General features: G+C 40.3%; 1 protein-coding gene across 11 annotated transcripts in view; it reads left to right on the top strand.

The window, feature by feature from the left end:
- The window catches only part of LOC101160492 (ras/Rap GTPase-activating protein SynGAP), a 56,750-nt gene that overhangs the window by 32,401 nt on the left and 5,815 nt on the right, over positions 1-18,534 (top strand). For 7 of the 11 annotated variants that reach the window (XM_078954988.1, XM_011480774.4, XM_078954993.1 and 4 more), the window contains 5 exons: positions 2,372-2,594; positions 3,698-4,282; positions 7,702-8,181; positions 8,255-8,392; positions 9,294-9,505. In XM_078954988.1, the coding sequence (XP_078811114.1) occupies positions 2,372-2,594; positions 3,698-4,282; positions 7,702-8,181; positions 8,255-8,392; positions 9,294-9,505 (1,638 nt within the window). The remainder of the gene's footprint in view (positions 1-2,371; positions 2,595-3,697; positions 4,283-7,701; positions 8,182-8,254; positions 8,393-9,293; positions 9,506-18,534) is intronic. The other 4 variants (XM_078954990.1, XM_078954994.1, XM_020706991.3 and 1 more) reach the window with 1 other exon arrangement.

The raw sequence follows: 18,534 nt of genomic DNA, 5'->3' as shown, positions 1-18,534 counted from the left end.
AAGAGCTTTTTATATTCCAGGTGTGTTGTTAAGAACCCATAAAGATAGTTAACCTTTTCATGTCTTATGAGTGTTTATCAATGAGTAATTGGCAGCGCCAGCCTTTTCATGGGCGCGGTTACCGGAACCTTTTCTTACTTTGAATTCATCAGCTGCTGTCAGGAGCCAGTCGCTCCATTACAGGGAGCTTAAATTAGAACCTCTTAAAGGAGATGAAAACCGTGTTAATATCAGAAGAACTGCACAGTGCTAATTTTCTTTTGGAAAGTGTCCTTCCTGTCAAAAACTGGACTGAAGGGAACCAAATCTGCTAGGGTAAACATGTCACCGAAACAGTTGCATAATCTGCTGAAGCCAGGCTTGAGGGGGCACAGATCAAATGGCTGAGGAGAGAGACAGAGAGAGAGAGAGACAACTCTAACCTCAGAAGTGTCACAACTATGGTGCCAACAAGATGCTTGGTTTCCACTGCCGCGTGCTTCGTGATGCAACCGTTAAGATACATTCACAACGGACATGTGACGTGCACATTTTGGAACTCGTGTTTAAAAATAATAATAATAATAATAAACTTTTTTTATATTGCAATTTTCGAAATCCAGATTACTAAGTGCTGCACAATTAATGTGAGACAAAATCAGTATTAAAAACAGTTTCCAGTATGTAGAAATAAAACCCAGCACACACATGAAACGGTGATAGAGGTTAGAATCAATAAAATCGATAAATCAGTAAAATCAACGAAATCAATGAAATCAATAAAATCAATAAAATCAAATGTTTTAATTTAAGAACCAGTAAAATCATTAAAAGCCCGCCTATAGAGGTAGGTTTCTTAAAAGAGATTTAAATACTGGTAGGTTTAGCCCATGGTGTTTACACTGGACCGTTCCTAGTCAATACTAGCGCTTGTCTGTCCCCTACAGCTGAAGGATTCTTGGTGCAAAATATCAAAGTTGTCATGGTTTGGATTTTTTTTCTTAGTTTTGCTTCCATTTTGTTTCTGCCATTATTTAGGTTGTATCCGAATTCCCACCTTAACCCCTTACTACTAAAAAACTAGATAGTGAGGCACTATGTAGTGCCGTGAATTTTAAAAGCAATTCGGACACCACGCTCACTACTTTTTTTTAAATAACGGCGGATATGACGTCATCGATTTCACGAAGTTAAAATCGAATTAATATGAGCGTTTTGCGACAATTATTTATGAGTCCATTGTCTTCTGAAGATAAAACGTGGTTGGTTTATCAAAAAGATAAATTTTAATACTTTTTTTTGGTAAAAAATGTTCCGACGCAATGCATTGTGGTCTATATTTGCCGATCTAGTGAGCATCGATGCACTCTGGTTTTTCGCATAGACTTCTGGGAAATTTCCAGTGCACTGGATCTTGGAATTGTAGATTTGGACAGCAAAGATGGCGAACAGCGCTCTATGGAGGCGTTAGGGTGGGCATTCAGACATACCGTCAGAGTTCTGCTTCCGGTTTTCTACTTGTCTTTGTTTTTGAGTTTTACTTCCCTGGTCCCAATCTCTCCTGATCGTCTGCACCTGTGTCTTGTCAGTCCTGTTAAGTCTTGTCTCTGCTTCCCTCTATGCTGGTCCATACTGTCTTCTTTCTGTTTGCATCTTGACCCCTACCCCTGGTTTTTTGGTTTCCCTTCTCGGCAGCGCTTTTTTTTATTGAATTAAAACCCCTTTGTTCTTGGAACCACCTGCCTTGCGTCTCTGCCTTTTGGGTCCTTCGTCAACCATCCTGACCTGATAAAATGGGTGTGAGTCTCACAAATCTTGCTCCAGGCTTTTCCTTTCACAGCTCCGTTCAGATAAATGAAAGACTTGGTGTCATAGAATTCCAGCCAGGCACTTATTGCAATTATTGATTTCGCCTCCAGGATCAATTTTCAAACGGTTGGCACTTCCGTAAACTAAAAGGGACGCCATCCTTACGTCACTACCAAACCTTAGTCCCTGATTGGTTTAACGTTCAATGCACAATCAATAGCCGTGTATTCTGTACGTAGAGTCCAAAAACCGTTGTAGAAATGTGCATGGCTATGCATGAATGCAAGGGTTTTGAACTCGGAAGCCCAAAACGCGCATTTATGCATGTTTACATTGAACTTTTTATTGGAGGTGGTCGCTTGAATGTGCAAAGTCAGAAAAAAAATTGCAATTCATGCAGATAAAAGGTGTGAAGATGGATTAAAAACGATACTTTTCAGGAACTGCCTGAATATTTTTCATTTTTAGCTAAATTTGATGCCCAAAAGATGAACCACTGAACACATGGCTTCTAGGCTTTCTAAACATTTTTCTAATATCTTATTTTTACTCCTATGCTGTTTTTTGTGTTTTGTGGTTCCAGCTCAATCGACATCTCTCGCCTTCCATCTCCCACCACCGGGGTGTCGGCTGTGGAGTCGCTCTCATCCAATCTGAACATGAGGCGTCAGGCGGAGCGCGACTTCCGCTCCTCCAGGGAGGTGTTCTATGTCACCCGCCCCCCACTGGCCCGGTCCAGCCCTGCATACTGCACCAGCAGCTCGGACATCACAGAACCCGATCCAAAGGTCAAAGGGGGTCATTACGTAAATATTCCATCTTCATCTAAATAGATGATCTGTAATTTGTTCTACTGTATACATGTTTTTACTGTTTGGAAAGAAATGCAACTCTAATCTACCTTAGGCTACATTCTAGTTTTGGACAAAAGTCAGCTATTTGTTTAAATAAATTGAGGACTAGTGTAAAAAAGAGCCTTGGTTTCTGGCTCAACATATCTGAACTGTTATGGTAGGAAAATTAATCAAAATCCATTTTTAAAATCTTTGTCTATTTATTTTCTACTGAGCCCGTATCCTGACATTAAAAAATGAAAATATGTCTCGTTCCCACAGATTAATATCTTGTTCCCACAAATTAATATTTTGTTCGCACTAAATAATATCTCGTTCCCAAAAGATAATATTCTGTTAATCTTTACTGCTTTTGTAAGTGACCATGTTATAAGCGGGTTAATGGCTTCGCGTTGGACGGTTCAGGCTTCCACTGCAATTGTGTATTCACATGTACCCTCAAATATCAAAAACGTACAAATACCAAAAAGAATTTATGCACCTACAACTTGAAGTTACACCAGCTTAAAACTACTACTTTAAAATGGCACCTACACATACACATCTTTAATTAGTACGCACCAATCGCCTGATCTGTGCGTACTATGTGCACACTCACTCACAAAACCCCATTTACACACAAATCAGAGTTGCAAGTGCACGAGGAGGTGTGAAACTCTTTTCAGGTCATCAGATTTGTGTAGGTGGTGTGTTTAAATACTGCCAGAATGCTAGGTCATCAGAGTTTTCTTATCAGCCACTTTGAACTAAGAAACGTGAATGATATCTAGTATTATCTTTCCCCCTTTCTTAAACAGATATGCCCCAATAGATTTTTAAAAAAAAGTCTTAATACGCATTTTTTACAGCACTCAAGTTGAGGTTTTACTTGAGATTATTCACAATCAAATTTCAAAGTGGCTGATAAATGGGTTGTGAATGCACAATTGCAAATGAATTGTATGAGTTACAAATCAAATCTGGTTAGACTATCTTCTCCCCAAAATGACGCGCAGACAAAACACGAACAAAATCAGTTAAAAAGAGTGTTAATGCTGGTGTTCTGTGTCTCCTAGGTTCACAGTGTAAATAAAAGTGTGTCCATGATGGACCTTCAGGACTCTCGCATGAACAGCATCTCCAACTTGAACTCTGTGGGGGACATGCTTGCCTCCTCTCAAGCCTCCATAGCTGGTCTCGGTCACAGTTTCGGGAATCTCGGTGGTCCTCTTCGTGTTGGGGGGCATTTGCCGCCTGGATCCTCCGGCTCGGGTCTCCGACTTAGCCAGATGGGCCACGTGGGGGGCCCTACAGAGTCCATATCCCAGCAACAACAACAAGCAGCAGCAGCAATGCACTTCCCCCTGTCTTTCCAGAACCCTCTATTCCATCTGGCAGCCCAGAACTCCCCAGCTCAGTCCCAGCATCCTGCTCCTCCTCCACCTCTTCTGCTCGCTCCCGAGCCTGAAAATGGCCACCCCGACTACCCGCCGGCGTTTGGCAACAGCGCTTTTTCTCGCAGCGAGGACTTGTCCGCCCTGCGGTCACAGAGCAGTCTGGTGCAGCCCAGTATCGTGCACTCACACAGCTACAGTGATGATTTCACCCGGCAGAATCAGAGCAACGATTACGCCTGGCACCAACTGTCACTGCAGGTGCAGGTAAGGATGTGTCACATGTCCTCACCGTGCTCAGAAGGACTGTTTGAGGTTAATGAAATCCATCATCGAACATGAAACACGCATAGACAAAACTAGTGCAAGTGATTCCTGAATTCTATCATCTATAAAGCACAGGTGACTCAGAGTCTTCTTTCCTATTGCACATTTTAGCATCACGTGCTCAAAAACCCACCAAAATGTGCACACACCTAGTACTCAATGAAAAATAATTTTGGGTGTTGTCAGAAACCCCTTCCTCAAACAATTGATGACAGGCAAAATTAAAAGAAAATCTATGGGGCCAAAATCTCCTTTGGAGCTCAAAAGATTTACTTAAAAATCAACTTATGAAACCAAAACAAACATCTCTGAGTACCCAAAGTAAGTTTTGAAATTATTATGGGATGGCCAGGGAACCTACAGCTTGGTGCCCATTTTTGTGGCAAAACATGAAATTTGTCAATTGTAACGTTTCCCCACAATATGGGAAAAGAAGATTTTTGTCACAACAATTTTCTCTAAATTTCGCGCGCATGCATGTTAAGTCTACAACCACAAACAAAGTTTCATTGACCTTTGACCTCGGGAGGAAGCTACCATCTTCAATTTCCCCCACCAAAACTAGCTTTGGTAGCAGCTACAAATTTAAACCTACCTCTGTCTGAATCTATCACCGCATAATCATAGAGAAGCTACTCAGGAAAAAACGTTTGTTTTTAAACTTTACAGATTTTGTACGGCATTAGAGTGGTGAGCTCGCAAAAGTGGTGTTTGCCCCTGTTGCTCGCACATTTTTCTGGAAAAGGTAATACTTGAATCTCTGGCTTAAGCTGAACAAAACAAAATGACAACGATACAAACGTACTAGGCAAGTGGGCATGGTTGGCAAAAAGCTTCCGTTGCCAAGGAAATCAAAAAATGTACTCTTGCCAAATCTTCTAAAACGTACCTAGATCTGTTTGTCACCCCCTGGCAACCACAAAATAAAATGGTTGCTATGGAAATAAAACCATCAGAAAAGCTGCCATTTTGAAAAAAGTGATTTTTATTTTTGACACATGTAGTTCTGACTGGGGTGGCTGGGGAAGAGGGGCGGCAATGCCACAATACCTTGCTCGCAGTTTTAATTTGAACTATTAAATCTGCAGAAATCGATTTAGCAGATGGGTAAGTTCATATTATAAGTCATATTAAGCAAAAACGAAATAATTAATTTGATCGTTTACAGGATTCTTTTGACCTTTTTCTGCTTTCTTTTTTATTTTTGGCTTTCTTTTTTAAAGCTCATTGTCGCTTGAGAGCCTCTATGATTGAAGCATGTTGACCGTGGGTAACTGAACTCGGTTGGAATGAAACCTTTAATGAAAGGCTTTTCATCAAGCAGCATAACATGCAAATGCAACACCAGTACAAGAGCACTTGTTTAATGGCAGTAAATTCTGGAAAAGGCGAATAAATCCTGCACCTGCTCTGCAGAATTTTTCCGAGTATTTTGATGGGCCTTGTTTTAACGGTTACAACACTTGTTGCTGCTCATCAAACGTACCCATCTGTTCACAATTCTGCACTGAAGATCGCAGTTTCTTTGAATCTTCTGAGGGAGACTTCTTTTTAGAACACCAGATTGGGTCTCAGATTTAATGAAACTGTCAGTTTTCTGACTTGGTTTTTCCAGGGCAGCGTGTATTTTGCGAAGCAGCTTGAAATGGAATCCGCCGACCTTTGTGTCTTGAGGCTTGTTTTCACTGGCTGTGGATCCATCACACTCCTAAGTTTACTCTCTCTGCGAGGCTGTTGTGTTTAATGGGGCTGTCATGTATCGTCTTCAGCTATTTCCGTCCTGCTGCGTGGGCCTTAATGGAAAAAAAAACGTCACAATTCGCCTGCTTGTTAATGCAGATGGTTTCATCAGGACGGTGTTTTATGAATTAATTATCAACCCTATTTTTCAATCGATCGTTAAAAACATGTTTTTTTTTTCTTTTAAGGCGGCAGTGTGATTCATGTGCAAAGAAATAATATCCCAAAATGCTAAAAATAGATGTGTGGTTGTAATGAAGTTAAAACTTGCAACAGATGGTGGGCAGACTGATCAACAAAATGTCAAGTCAGATTTTAGTTTCTAAAAAGTTAGCAAAGAAAAAAGTAAAATAAAAAAAGGTATTTCACCGCTATTTTTGTGGCAAATGAAGCCGATGCTGACCTCAAACAATAGTAGCAGAAAAAAAAATGTCTTGCACCACCAAATTGGAGTTTCTGCCACTTTCTCTTGCAAAGTACACTGACAAAATGTTTTAGACATTACTCAATGGTTTGAATTGGAATCCACATTTAAGGTATTTCGGCAGGAGATCGCTGCACCTCTGTTTTTTCATAAATGGGTTTGTTGGTTTTGTTGCAAAGGCAGAAAAAGCACAGTTTGGCCTGCAACAGGGGTTTAAAGTCAGGCTGTCAATCAAAAAGAATTGGGCTACGTTTGCACCGGCTGTGGTCTTGAACTTGCGTTGAGAATATGACCTTCACACTGGACAAGCAGGCAGGGGCTTCTTCTTCTTCTTTTACCTTTTCTACCGTTTACTGGCGCATGTCCATCACCTTCAGTTGGAAGTGGCTTAAGGTGAAATGTCAAAGTGGAGCAAACCTCTAGAATCTTGCTCTAGGCCTTTTCATTCACAGCTCTATCCCAAACTATGAAAGACTTTGGTGTCATAAAATTCCAGCTAGACACAAACTACAATTATTCATCTCTCCTCTATTATTAATTTTCAAACAGTTGACACTTCATAAACTAAAAAGGCCGCCATCCATACGTCACTAGCAAATCCTTTCCCGACTTCCTGATTGGTCAAAGTTCAGCCTGGGTTTTTTCAAAGTGCATTAAATGGCCTCGCTTTTTTTTAAACGTAAAACCATTTTAGAAATGTGCATAGTGATGCTTGAATGCGAGAGTTTTAGACAGGGAAACCCAAAATGCACCTTTTCGCTGTAGATATCTGTTGTGTAGATATTTTTTAAATATTTTTTAAATCATGTTTGTTTTTAGATACTAAAAGGATCAAATTCAGTAGTATGCCTGATATTCAGGCTTAGAAATGGCTTCTACAGAGGACAATCGGGAGGATATCTCTGTATTATAAATATTATATATATATTATATATTATATTGGTCTTAAACTATGCAGGGATTATGACATTTCACATTAAGGCCACTGTCTACTAATCAGACTTCTCATCTGGCAGACTTTTAACTGTGTGTCTCAGAGGGAATTTGAATTTTTTCATTGGAAAATAAACTGTTTTTTTGAGGACATGTGTGCAAATGTTAAAATAACAGATAACTTTGATGTATGGTTAAATTAACGTCTTAATTTCTACAATTATTTTGGTCATCATTTTCCTTAACTCTGTTATTTTTTCAGGAATCTCTCCAGCAACAGCATCTGATGGGAGTCACATCTCATACAGGCACTGGCACAGGTACTCCCGCCTCCTTAGCCACACCTCCAACCACAGTCCATCCTGTCCGCCAGACATCGATTGCTCCTCACTTAAAGTCCCAGCGTTCTATTAACACTGCAGCCACTGCCACACCTCCAAAGGTTCGCCCGCAGAGCAGGAACATCCTCCTTGATGCCTCTGACACAAACATGAGCGGTAGCCAGCCAAAATCACGATCAAGTCAGCAGGCGGCCCAACAGCAGGCGCCTCAGCAGGACGCGCAGCTGACGGCGACGGATAGTCCGGCTCCCGGGCTCCCGTTCCAGACCGGTGCCGCCAAAGAGAACCAAGCCCCGGCGGCAGCTGCAGAGGAGTCAACAGACACACCAACCAAAAGCGGCAAGAAGTCACAGCTGCAGCCTCCACAGCAGCATCTCCTCAAGCCAGTCGCCAACAAACAGGTGAGTCCAGCTGAAAATGACGCAGTTTGGGAAGTTAATGACCTGAAATCTTGACCTAGTATCGTTGTTTTAGGGGAACATGAATGAACGGACGGTCGCCTGGGTGTCCAACATGCCACACCTCTCTGCTGACATCGAGAGTCTGCGGCCAGACCGTGAGGGGCAGCTCAAAGAGTATTCCAAGAGCATGGATGAATCCAGACTAGAAAGGGTGTGTATAATGTGTTATGCTGTGCTTTAAAGACCTACTGCAATGAAAACAGGGTTTCTAGTGTTTTTAAGATGTTTTTGTAGCATTTTTCGGATGATGAAGGATACATGGAAAGAAAAATGAGCCTAAATGTGCATTTCTAAGTATTTCTTTATTCAAATCGTTGTGAATCAGGAGCAGATTAAAAAGAATCAGTTTGAAAAAGATTACATTTGTGACGTAGAAAGTACACTAAGCAGGACAAAATCTGCCCTGCTCCAAACTCCCAGCAATGGGGCGGAGAAGGAGATGTGGGGTTGCTCTGCACCAAGGGGCTTCCCCACAACTCAGCAGCTACGTGCACACTGCCCTCAGCAAGTCTTACATTTAACCAAGTAGAACTGTGGAAGAAAAAGCCTGGAGCAAGATTCACCAAATTTAAAATGCTTCAACATTTCGCACTAGCGTCCGTGTTGGACATGTGCAAGTAAGCAGTAGAAAAAGAAGAAGAAGAAGAAGAAACCCTTCTGGACACTGCTTATCCAGTGTGAACACCACGGGCTAAACACGTGACCAACAACTTGCGTTTAGCGTGTTCTTCAACATGTGTCAAATGCCCTGTGTACTTAGCTAGAGAACTCCTGCCGCTCTGCAGAAACTTTGTCCTATAGAAAATGACAGGTTTTTATATTTTGACTAAAAACGGCATAATCATATTTAAAGATGATTGGGAACACTTTGAAAATTGATCAAAAGATTATCAGAGGGGGTCTTTAAATATGATTTTTATGTTCTAACACAGGTTATTTTTTTTCTAAGTATTTTATATTCTAAAACTATGTTTTCCACTATTTTTGCTGCTCTGAACCTCCTGATAATTTTTTTGTAAACCCATAACTATTTGAAGTTATTTTTCTCCCAGGTTAAAGAATATGAAGAAGAAATTCATAACCTGAAGGAGCGCCTGAAGATGTCACATCGCAAACTGGAAGAGTATGAGCAGAGACTTATGTCCCAGGAACAACAGACCAGCAAGATCCTCCAGCAGTATCAATGCCGCCTGGAGGACAGCGAGCGCCGCCTAAAGCTGCAGCAGTTGGAGAAGGATTCTCAAATCAAAGGCATCATTCACAGGTGATTTCAGCCTCCTTCATGTCCAGCCCGTAGAGCTAACAGAGGGCCATTTAGCCCTCTGCTTACCTTTGTGGCGTTTCAACACAGAATCATTTCTTTTTGTGGGTCAGGCGCCACAATAGTTGCTAAAGGCTGCGTCACACAGCCGCTCCTTACATTCTGCACTTATTGCATGGATGAGAATTAGTCTTACGTGAACATATGCGGAAAAAGTGAGAAAAGTTGTGGTTTTTATGTGAAATTTTCACACATGTATCACAAAAAAAACCCATGTTAAACCACAAAAGAAGCACAAAAAAAACCACACAAAGAACACGTTAATCAACGAAGAGCATGAACCGTGTGTTATTATCGTGCTGCTAATATGCTATTCATTAGTGATTTGTGGTCAATTACATAATTTTAATGTGATAGGAATGGAAAAGAAACAAGTTTATTTCAAATATTAAAAAAACACATATTTAAAAAAAGAGAAAATAAAGAAAAACGTTCACTCGGGGAAAAAAAGAAAGAAAAAACATTATTATAAACACAAGCAGAAAAAAAATATGAATATGAATTATACAACAATTCAAATTCAAATTAATTTTAATTACAAAGCAACTTTCATGTCAAACAGACAGGTCAAGATGCTTTCCATAAAAAACCAACAAGAATACAATAAAAAGAAACCCCACATATGAAATAAAATCACTAAATAACCCCTTCATAATAAAATACCCAAAAACAAGCACAAGTAAAAGAGAAATGACAGAGCTTAAGAAAAGAGAACCCAGAAGGCGCTGTCCGCCCTGTCCTCCTGTTGCCGGGGTGTCAGCATCTAAGCAACACAAGCACAACTCATCCCCAGCACCCAACGCCCCAGAGACCCCCAACCCCCAGTCCCAGAGGACCAAACATGGGCACACCAGGCCCGGCAGCCCGGGTAGTCGGAACAAGAGATGCCAGAGGACAAGCATGGCCAGAATCTCTTGGAGCCCGAACACTATCACCCCGGCCAAGGGTGAGAAAACACTCGTAAACAGTCTAAAATGTAGAAGTAATGAAATAAAATAGTTAAAATATGAAAACAGGTAAAATATGCAAATATTAATTAAAATAAAATTGAAAGTATTGAAAGTTGATAGTCAGTCTTCTCTCAAACAATGCACAGTGTGTTGGATGTTAGCAGTTAAAATATTGGTTCCGAGAGAGCTGGGGTGAAGACCGTCAGGTCGATAAAAAGAGGGGCGGTTCCAAAAAAGATTAAAATTGTCAATAAAACCAAAGCTGAACTTGCGAGAGGCAGACTGCAGCCTGGTGTTAAAGGAAAGGATCCTGCTGACTCTAGTGGATCCTCGGGAGAGTGTGGGGATGGGTCCAGAAATAAAGACAGTTTTCCCAGTGTTTAAGAAGTGAAAAAGATCCAGAAAATCACGTTTTGTTACTTCTGACTGCTGCAGCGTGGTGTCATCAGTCCCAACGTGAACAATAATCCGGATGATGGTGGATGGAAGAGAGAGCAGAAGGTCTATGAGTTTTAGGAGAATGTCCATCACTTCTGCTCCTGGAAAACATCTGGTGACTGCGTTGATGAATCTTATATTTCTGGTGATGGAGTCTCCGATGATCAAGGCTGTTGGGGTGAAGAGTGGACGAGGTGGGGGAGAGTGGGACTCGACAGGTGCAGAGCCCTCCCGCTCTTCTGCTGATCTCAGTGCTGCTCGTGTGGCTGTGGGGCGGTTGCAGGGTTGCCCAGATTGTGGTGGGTCGTGGCCGATGCACCGCTCAGTCACCGCGTCCCGGAGGAGTTTTATCCTCCGATTAGCGGAAGCTGCTTCTCCGCGCAGCGACCGCCGGGTCTGAGCCGCTTCCGGGGTTCGCTTCCTCGCACGGGCCCCAGTGAAGGAAACTGCAGCAGGGTTGTCTGCACCATTCACAATTGTGGGGGAGCATTTCACTCCCCCGGGCAACCATACTGGTGTGGTGAGAGATGGTCCTAGCCCATCCCCAGCATCAGCGTCATCGTTTCCCAGAATGGTGAACCGGTTAGAGAGGGGGAGCTTTGGAGGTGTTGATGGCGGTGTCGGCCTCGACTGGGATCTTTTTGGGCCCCGAACAACTACCTCTGCCCAGGATGGATGGTCTCTCGGTGTGGAGCAGGAGGAAGTCCGGACACACTCGGGGTCCAATGTAAGAGTGTCCTGTGCGACGGTTAACCTGGTGATCACCTGCGATTGCTTTGCAGCAAGCTGATAGGCACTGGAGAGAAGGGTCTCTTTTTCAGTGAGGGCATCAGCAAGTTTTACTAATTCATCCTTGAACTTGGTGACGGTTTCATTCATTTGATCACAGCAACAGTTTTGACAAGCTGAAGAAACCGCCATGGTCAGGTGAAAACAGACAGACTCTGGGAAGGATGAATCTTTCTCTGAAGATGAATCTTCAGGAACACTCCTTGTTCTTCCGCTCAGCGATGCTTCACACCAGCTTCAACAGCGGCTGCAAGGGTGAACCGCGACTTTATGATCGCGGCATCTGCCTCAGGTGATCGTCCCGGCGTCGGCCCCAGGTGATCGTCGCGGCGTCGGCCCCAGGTGATCGTCGCGGCGTCGGCCCCAGGTGATCGTCGCGGCGTCGGCCTCAGGTGATCGTCCCGGCGTCGGCCTCAGGTGATCGTCCCGGCGTCGGCCTCAGGTGATCGTACATATTTGAAAAAGAGTGAGAAGAAGTATAAACTTACATAAACTCACCCCCTAGTCCTCATAAATATTAATTATAATACCAAGCAGCTTCTTTATTTATACATAATGTTTTATAATATCTATAAGCTATAAAATATAATAATTTTTTTACTGTCATACATACTGAGCATGAATTATAATTGCAAAATACTATGCACATATTAAGACAAAAATAATATACACATACATATTATTTATTAATTATTTAGGTGGGTCGTATATGCGATATAAAGGTTATACATCGGTGGTAGATCGGTGGCAGACATAAGTGTTAAAAAAATGTGTGAAACCTCGACCCAAAATCTTCAACAGCTCAAAACTGAATTCCTGTCGACTGAAACCCTCGACGGTCGTCTGCACACATCGATGAATGAGGAACGCAAGAAACACTTATGAATTATGTATATCACGCACATATGGCTAAAATACCAAAATTTCATACGTGGAAAAAACACAGAGTGGTTGTGTGTGTGGCATTTTTTTCTGCCTCTAACAATTGACATAATGAACCAAAAATATAGTGAATATCCCATGAAGGCTTTTATTCCGTGTTACTGCACTTTGCACCGCCCCGCCTCCCCCTGGAAATGCTGACTGGTAGTGAATATTGCTACAGTTTTTGCGGGGTGGATGTGAAAATGCAAATGCAATCCCTTCTTTGCATTTTCGCTTTAATTATGTCACAGAATGAGCCATGTTAAAGAAGAAAATGAAAAATCCTTTTGAAGTATTGATTTTTCATTTTAATTTTGAGTCATTTGATGCAGTTACATTTTCAAAATTAAAAAGCATTTCTGTTAATCCATTTTAATTGTCAAATTAGACATTTCTAAATGAATTTTGCTACACATTTACCAGAGAACTTTTAGAAAATGAAATTTCAAATACCATTTTCTTTTTCATTTTAATTAAGTGACAGAATAAGCGGTGTTGAGGTAGTACATGAAAAAGCATCTTGGTCGATTGCTTTTTCATTTTAATTTAGAGTCAAAAAATGCTTCATTTTGAAAATGAAAAAGCATTTCTGGTATTGACTTTTATTTTTAATTATGCTACACAATCGCTTCCATAAATAACTAAAAGTGAAGCAAAAAGACTTCAGGGTGAACCAAGGCCAAAATCAGAAACAAAACCCCACCTAACTGAAATCTGTTTTCTTACCTGAACCAAAGGAAAAGGGAAAACAAAGACAAACTCTAATCTCCCTGCACTAACATAAACAGGAGAAAACACCTACTAAAGAAAATGGCAGTTCACCCCTACAGCTTCACTTAAACAAAATTAGACCACACACAACTACAGAGTGGGCCTAAACACAAAGTATTACTAAGTGCAACACACAAACTAAAACAAATGAGGAACTACAAAACAAAATGGAGAAGAGGGCCAAGCTGCAGTGGAGACCGGCTGCAGCCAAGCTCCCTACTCACAGACTGGAGGTCCACATGGGGCTTTTGAAGGCTGCCTCCATCAGTTTGGGTCCAATGGGAGCCACACCTTTATGCACCACACCTGCAAATAATCAGACATGGACATACACACACAAAGATCCACAAAAACACAGAAGTCCCACTCTGATACAAATCAAATACACAAAAGGCAGAATAAACAGAACAAAACCAAACCAAATACAGCCCCAGCCGTAACAATTAGACTGATGTGTACAACGCTCTGAAAAAAGGCCAACATCGTGGCGATGAGCGGTGAAATCCGTGTTTACTTCTGCGTGTGAGAAAGCGGAGCTGCAGCTGCAGTGCAGACTGTCATGTCAATACAGCATCTTAACCACATCAAAGCGTCTCCTTCATCCTGTCATGCTGCCTCATCATCACACTTTCATGTTTCTGGAAAGAATTGTTCTCTTCCCCTCTTCATTTTGGAAGCACCTGTTCAAGGACCGTTCAGGCTACTTAACCGTTTAAAAGGTACTGGAGAAGCTACACTAAACAATGTTGAAACAAACAGATTTCCTCAATCATACTTTTAGAACCTTAGTGGTTAAGGGACATTTATTCTGTTTTTTTTTAACACATATTAATATTCAAAACGTGTTCTGGTACATTATAGCGATATGTAATTTTAACGTGGGACGCGTATCGGGATACGTATCGTATCACCATACTCTTGGTGATACACCCCTACTTTTATGTAATTTATACACAACTGTTACATAAATCTCAATTTTGTGTGATTTTTTCGACATGCATATGCAAATTTGTGGCTTCTTACTACTGTTCTACGTATGTGTAACACATATCTACCACCGATGTATAACTTTTATGTCGCATAAACCGAGCACACATCATGTTCAAATTACGTAAATTGACGCACATATCACTAACGAAGTACATATTAGCAGCACAATAATAATAATGCAGGGTTTATGATCTATGTTGATTTATGAGTTCTTTGCGTGGTTTAGTCATCCTTCTTTCGGGATTTTAATGTGGTTCATTCGTGATAGATGTATGAAAACGTCACATAAAGACCACAACTTTCTCCACGTAAGACCAATTTTCATCCGTGCAATATGGAAAATAAATGCACACAGTGGTTGTGTGACAATGCCTTCCGGTAAAAAAGTAAAAAAGTCTTTATCTATATTTGGATAGTAAAGCAGTGTTTTTAAAATGATGACAATGATTATTGTGTTTATTTTTCGGAAAGGAATAATTAACACAAAATTTGTATTTTTCTTTCATTTTTAACTAAGTGGTATAACATCATTTGTTTTTAATGTCATTGTGGATGCATAAATCTTTTTTCATTAGCTTTGCAACTCGTGACGCTAAATTATTTATTCATCAGCATTTGCCAATTACTTACACCACAGCATTTAATGTGATCATCTTAAATATTCATGTAAACCTCGGTAATTGTAAAATTAGAGTATTAACCTAACAAATGTTGCCCGGGATAACCGTAAATTCCATTTCAGTGTTCCACAGCAGCATAAGCAGTTAACAAAGCAAAGGACATAGAAAAAAGTTCACTGCTGAAAAAAGGTTGAATGTTAAATAGTATTTACAGTTTATAATTAAGTAAAATAGGTTGTTCAAATATTCAAAATATTAAGTTAAATGAAAGGCAGATGCATGAAAACACATTTTATTGGATAAACAATTTCTTTAACATAAAGAAATTATTCTTGCTATTTTTTTTACATCAAAGATTAATAATCAGGGTTTATAATGGTCCGCAAAATTATAATTATATGTATTTGGAGAATACACATGATTATGATTTTTGTTCACAGAATTTCTGGATACATTTTTAGTTCTTCATTTGAAGATTTTTTATATAGGTTTGGAGTCTGGGAATTTCACAGTATCAACGTATCAAAGTCGGTTACAAAAAACTTTGTTAACTTGCTTACGTAGCAATTTTAGGTCATGTTTTATGGGTAACTGAACAGTTAGAAATTTTTGACTGGCAGATTTAGGAACGTGAAAAATACATACCTTTTGTTCACTAGGACACGTGCCGATCGGACCAGTTTAGACTTTGGCTGTGTCAAAATTCCCACCCTAACCCCTACATTGTGCACTATATGGTGCGTTCACCATTTTGTAGTGCTGTCCAAATCTACAACTCCAAAATCCAGTGCCCTGGAAATTTCCCAGAAGTATGAGCAAAAAACCAGTGTGCATTGATGCTTACTAGATCTGCGAATATAAACCACAATGCATTGCGTTACATGGTGTCCGAATTGCTTTTAAAATCCAGGGCTCTACGTAGTTTTTAGTAGTTAGGAGTTGGGGTGGGAATTCGGACACAAACATGTTCTGAGGTTCTACAAAGAAATCCTGTTTTATAGTCAGAGCTTGATGTTTAAGTGAGTTTCATATTTTCCAAAAATAAAAGCTTAATTAAACAAACTCAGATAAGCACTAAAAACTGAATGAGGCCTCGCCGTATGTTTTTGTTCTAACTTTTGGTATAACCAAAAGGCCTTTATCAGAGGATCTCTGGGTTTGCGAGGGCTCATACTTAAAAATCACATCAGATAAATATGAAGGCCCAAGACCATAAAACATTTATAAACCAATATAAAAGAACTTTAAAATCAATTCTGAATTGCACAGGGAGCCAATGCAGCCATTTTAAAATCGGAATGTGTTCCCGCCCCCTGGTCCTTGTCAGCACGCGTGCGGCTGAATTTTGCAGAGGTTGAAGGTTTGATATCCTTCTTCTGGGGAGACCAGAGAGCAGGGCATTAAAATAATGTAGTCTGCTGGAATAGAAGCATGCATTTGCACCTCTTTGCTGGCAAGAGAGAGAAATGGGCGGACTCTGGCAATGTTTTTAAGATGATATAATCCTGTTTTTCTTATATTTTTAATTTGTGGGATAGAATTCATCTCAGAGTCAAAAGTAACACCCAGGTTTCTCACACACTGAGAAGTTTTGTAATTTTTTAATTTAGACAAAACAATCTCTCTTTTGTCTTCAGAGCCGATCACTTAAACATCTGTTTTGTCCTGGTTGAGCTGTGAGAAGTTCTCAGCCATCCATGACTTAATGTCTAAAATTCTTTTTTTAGAGTTTATTGAGTGACTCTTAGTCATCAGGAGACAAAGCGATGAGTTGAGTGTCATCAATGTAGCTGTGAAAACAAATGCCATGCCTTCTGATGACGTCCCCAAGTGGCAGCATGTATAGATTAAAAAGTATTGAGCCTAAAATTGAACCTTGGGGGACCCCACAATTGATTTCACTAATCATTGAGGAGCATGTATCTATACTTACATAAAATATTCGATCTGTGAGTTAGGAATTGTGAAGAAACTGGATTCTCTAGAAAGGACTGTATTTGTGTTAGTTCGTAACCCCGTCAGTTTCTTACACACAGAAATAATGAATAACGACTCAGAGACAAAACTTATCTTTTGTAGATTTACTCCGCACAAAGACCACAGATTTGTACGCAGGGTTACAGACAGATGAACAAGGTACATTCAAAGTCTGAACAAAGGGGTTCAGCAAAAGGCCTGGCATATATACCTTGCATTTGCATATTCAGAACCTCATTCGATGGATCATGGTGTGAAAAACACACCCACAGACTGTTGCAGGCTAGATGCTCGAAGGTCAGAGCACCTAAAGTGTCAGATCTCTCTGAGGTTATCAGAGACATTTGCCAGAACGCATACACCAGAACACACAAAGATGAAAAGGGAGGATGTTAAAGGAATGTTTGCGAGACAATAGTCTTGGTTGTGTTCTGTTTGGAGTGTAATATAATTTTGAGATGATAATACATAGTAAATCGAGGTTAAGCCATTAATGTAATAAAAGGTAAAAGTTAGTTTAATAAAATGTAAAAGGGAGTTTCTAACTATTCTGTTTCTAATCACTCCTAACAGGAATAAAACCACTTCATCACACTACCAGAGATGCCCAAATCTCTGGTAGTAGCTTCTTTTGAGTAAAATACTGTCAAATGCAGCAGTCAGATCCTGTAGTACCAGGACTAAAAGTTTCTGAGGGTCTTGGTTACATCTAATGTCATTAACTATTTTGACAAGGACCGTCTCTGAGCTGTTGTTTGTCCTAAAACCAGACTGCTGTATTTCAAAGATGTTATTTCTATTTAAAAACTCAGTGAATTGGATTAAAACAGTTTTTTCAATCATTTAACTTAAAAATGGTAAGTTGGATACTGGACAATAATTGTTATAGTTGTTTGGATCTAAATTGGTCTTCTTCAAATGAGGCCTCACCACTGCCGTTTTAAAGGCAGCAGGAAAGACATCCGTCTGAAGAGAGCAATTTACTAAATTTAAAAGCTCAGACTCAAAAAAGTCATAAAAGGTTTTCAACAAGGATGTGGGGATTGGGTCTGAAAGGCAGGTGGTTGGCTTTAACTGGGAGAGAACTCTGCCAAGTGCCATGGCGTCAACCAGGACAACACTTTCCAGTGTTTCCTCCGATGAATACAATGCTATAGATTCATTAAAATCAACACATTTTTGAGTTAAAAGACTAGACCTAATAGCATTGATTTTACTCCTGAAGTGGTCTGCCAAAGTCACACATGTAGCATCTGATGGTGCAATGGAGGACCTCTGAGAATTTCATTTGGTTAGTGTCTATTGTTTTGAAGAGAAATTTAGGGTCGTTTTTGTTTAGTAAGATTAAGTTTGAGAAGTGGAGGTTTTTTTTATTGCTGGTTGTACATCATTTGCTTTTCTTTGAATTAATTTTTTTTTTCTCCACCTCCTCTCCTCTTTCCTGGACTGGCGTTACATGGCTCTGATCGATTTGTTTTTTTCAGGGTGCTGTAGCTTTAGTTTTCACCGTTTT

This window comes from Oryzias latipes, chromosome 11 (genome assembly GCF_053564925.1).
Source record: "Oryzias latipes strain Hd-rR chromosome 11, Olatipes_Hd-rR_3.1".
NCBI lineage: Eukaryota > Metazoa > Chordata > Actinopteri > Beloniformes > Adrianichthyidae > Oryzias > Oryzias latipes.
Note: the sequence above shows the minus strand (reverse complement) of the source record. Positions and strands in the feature narration are given on the sequence as shown.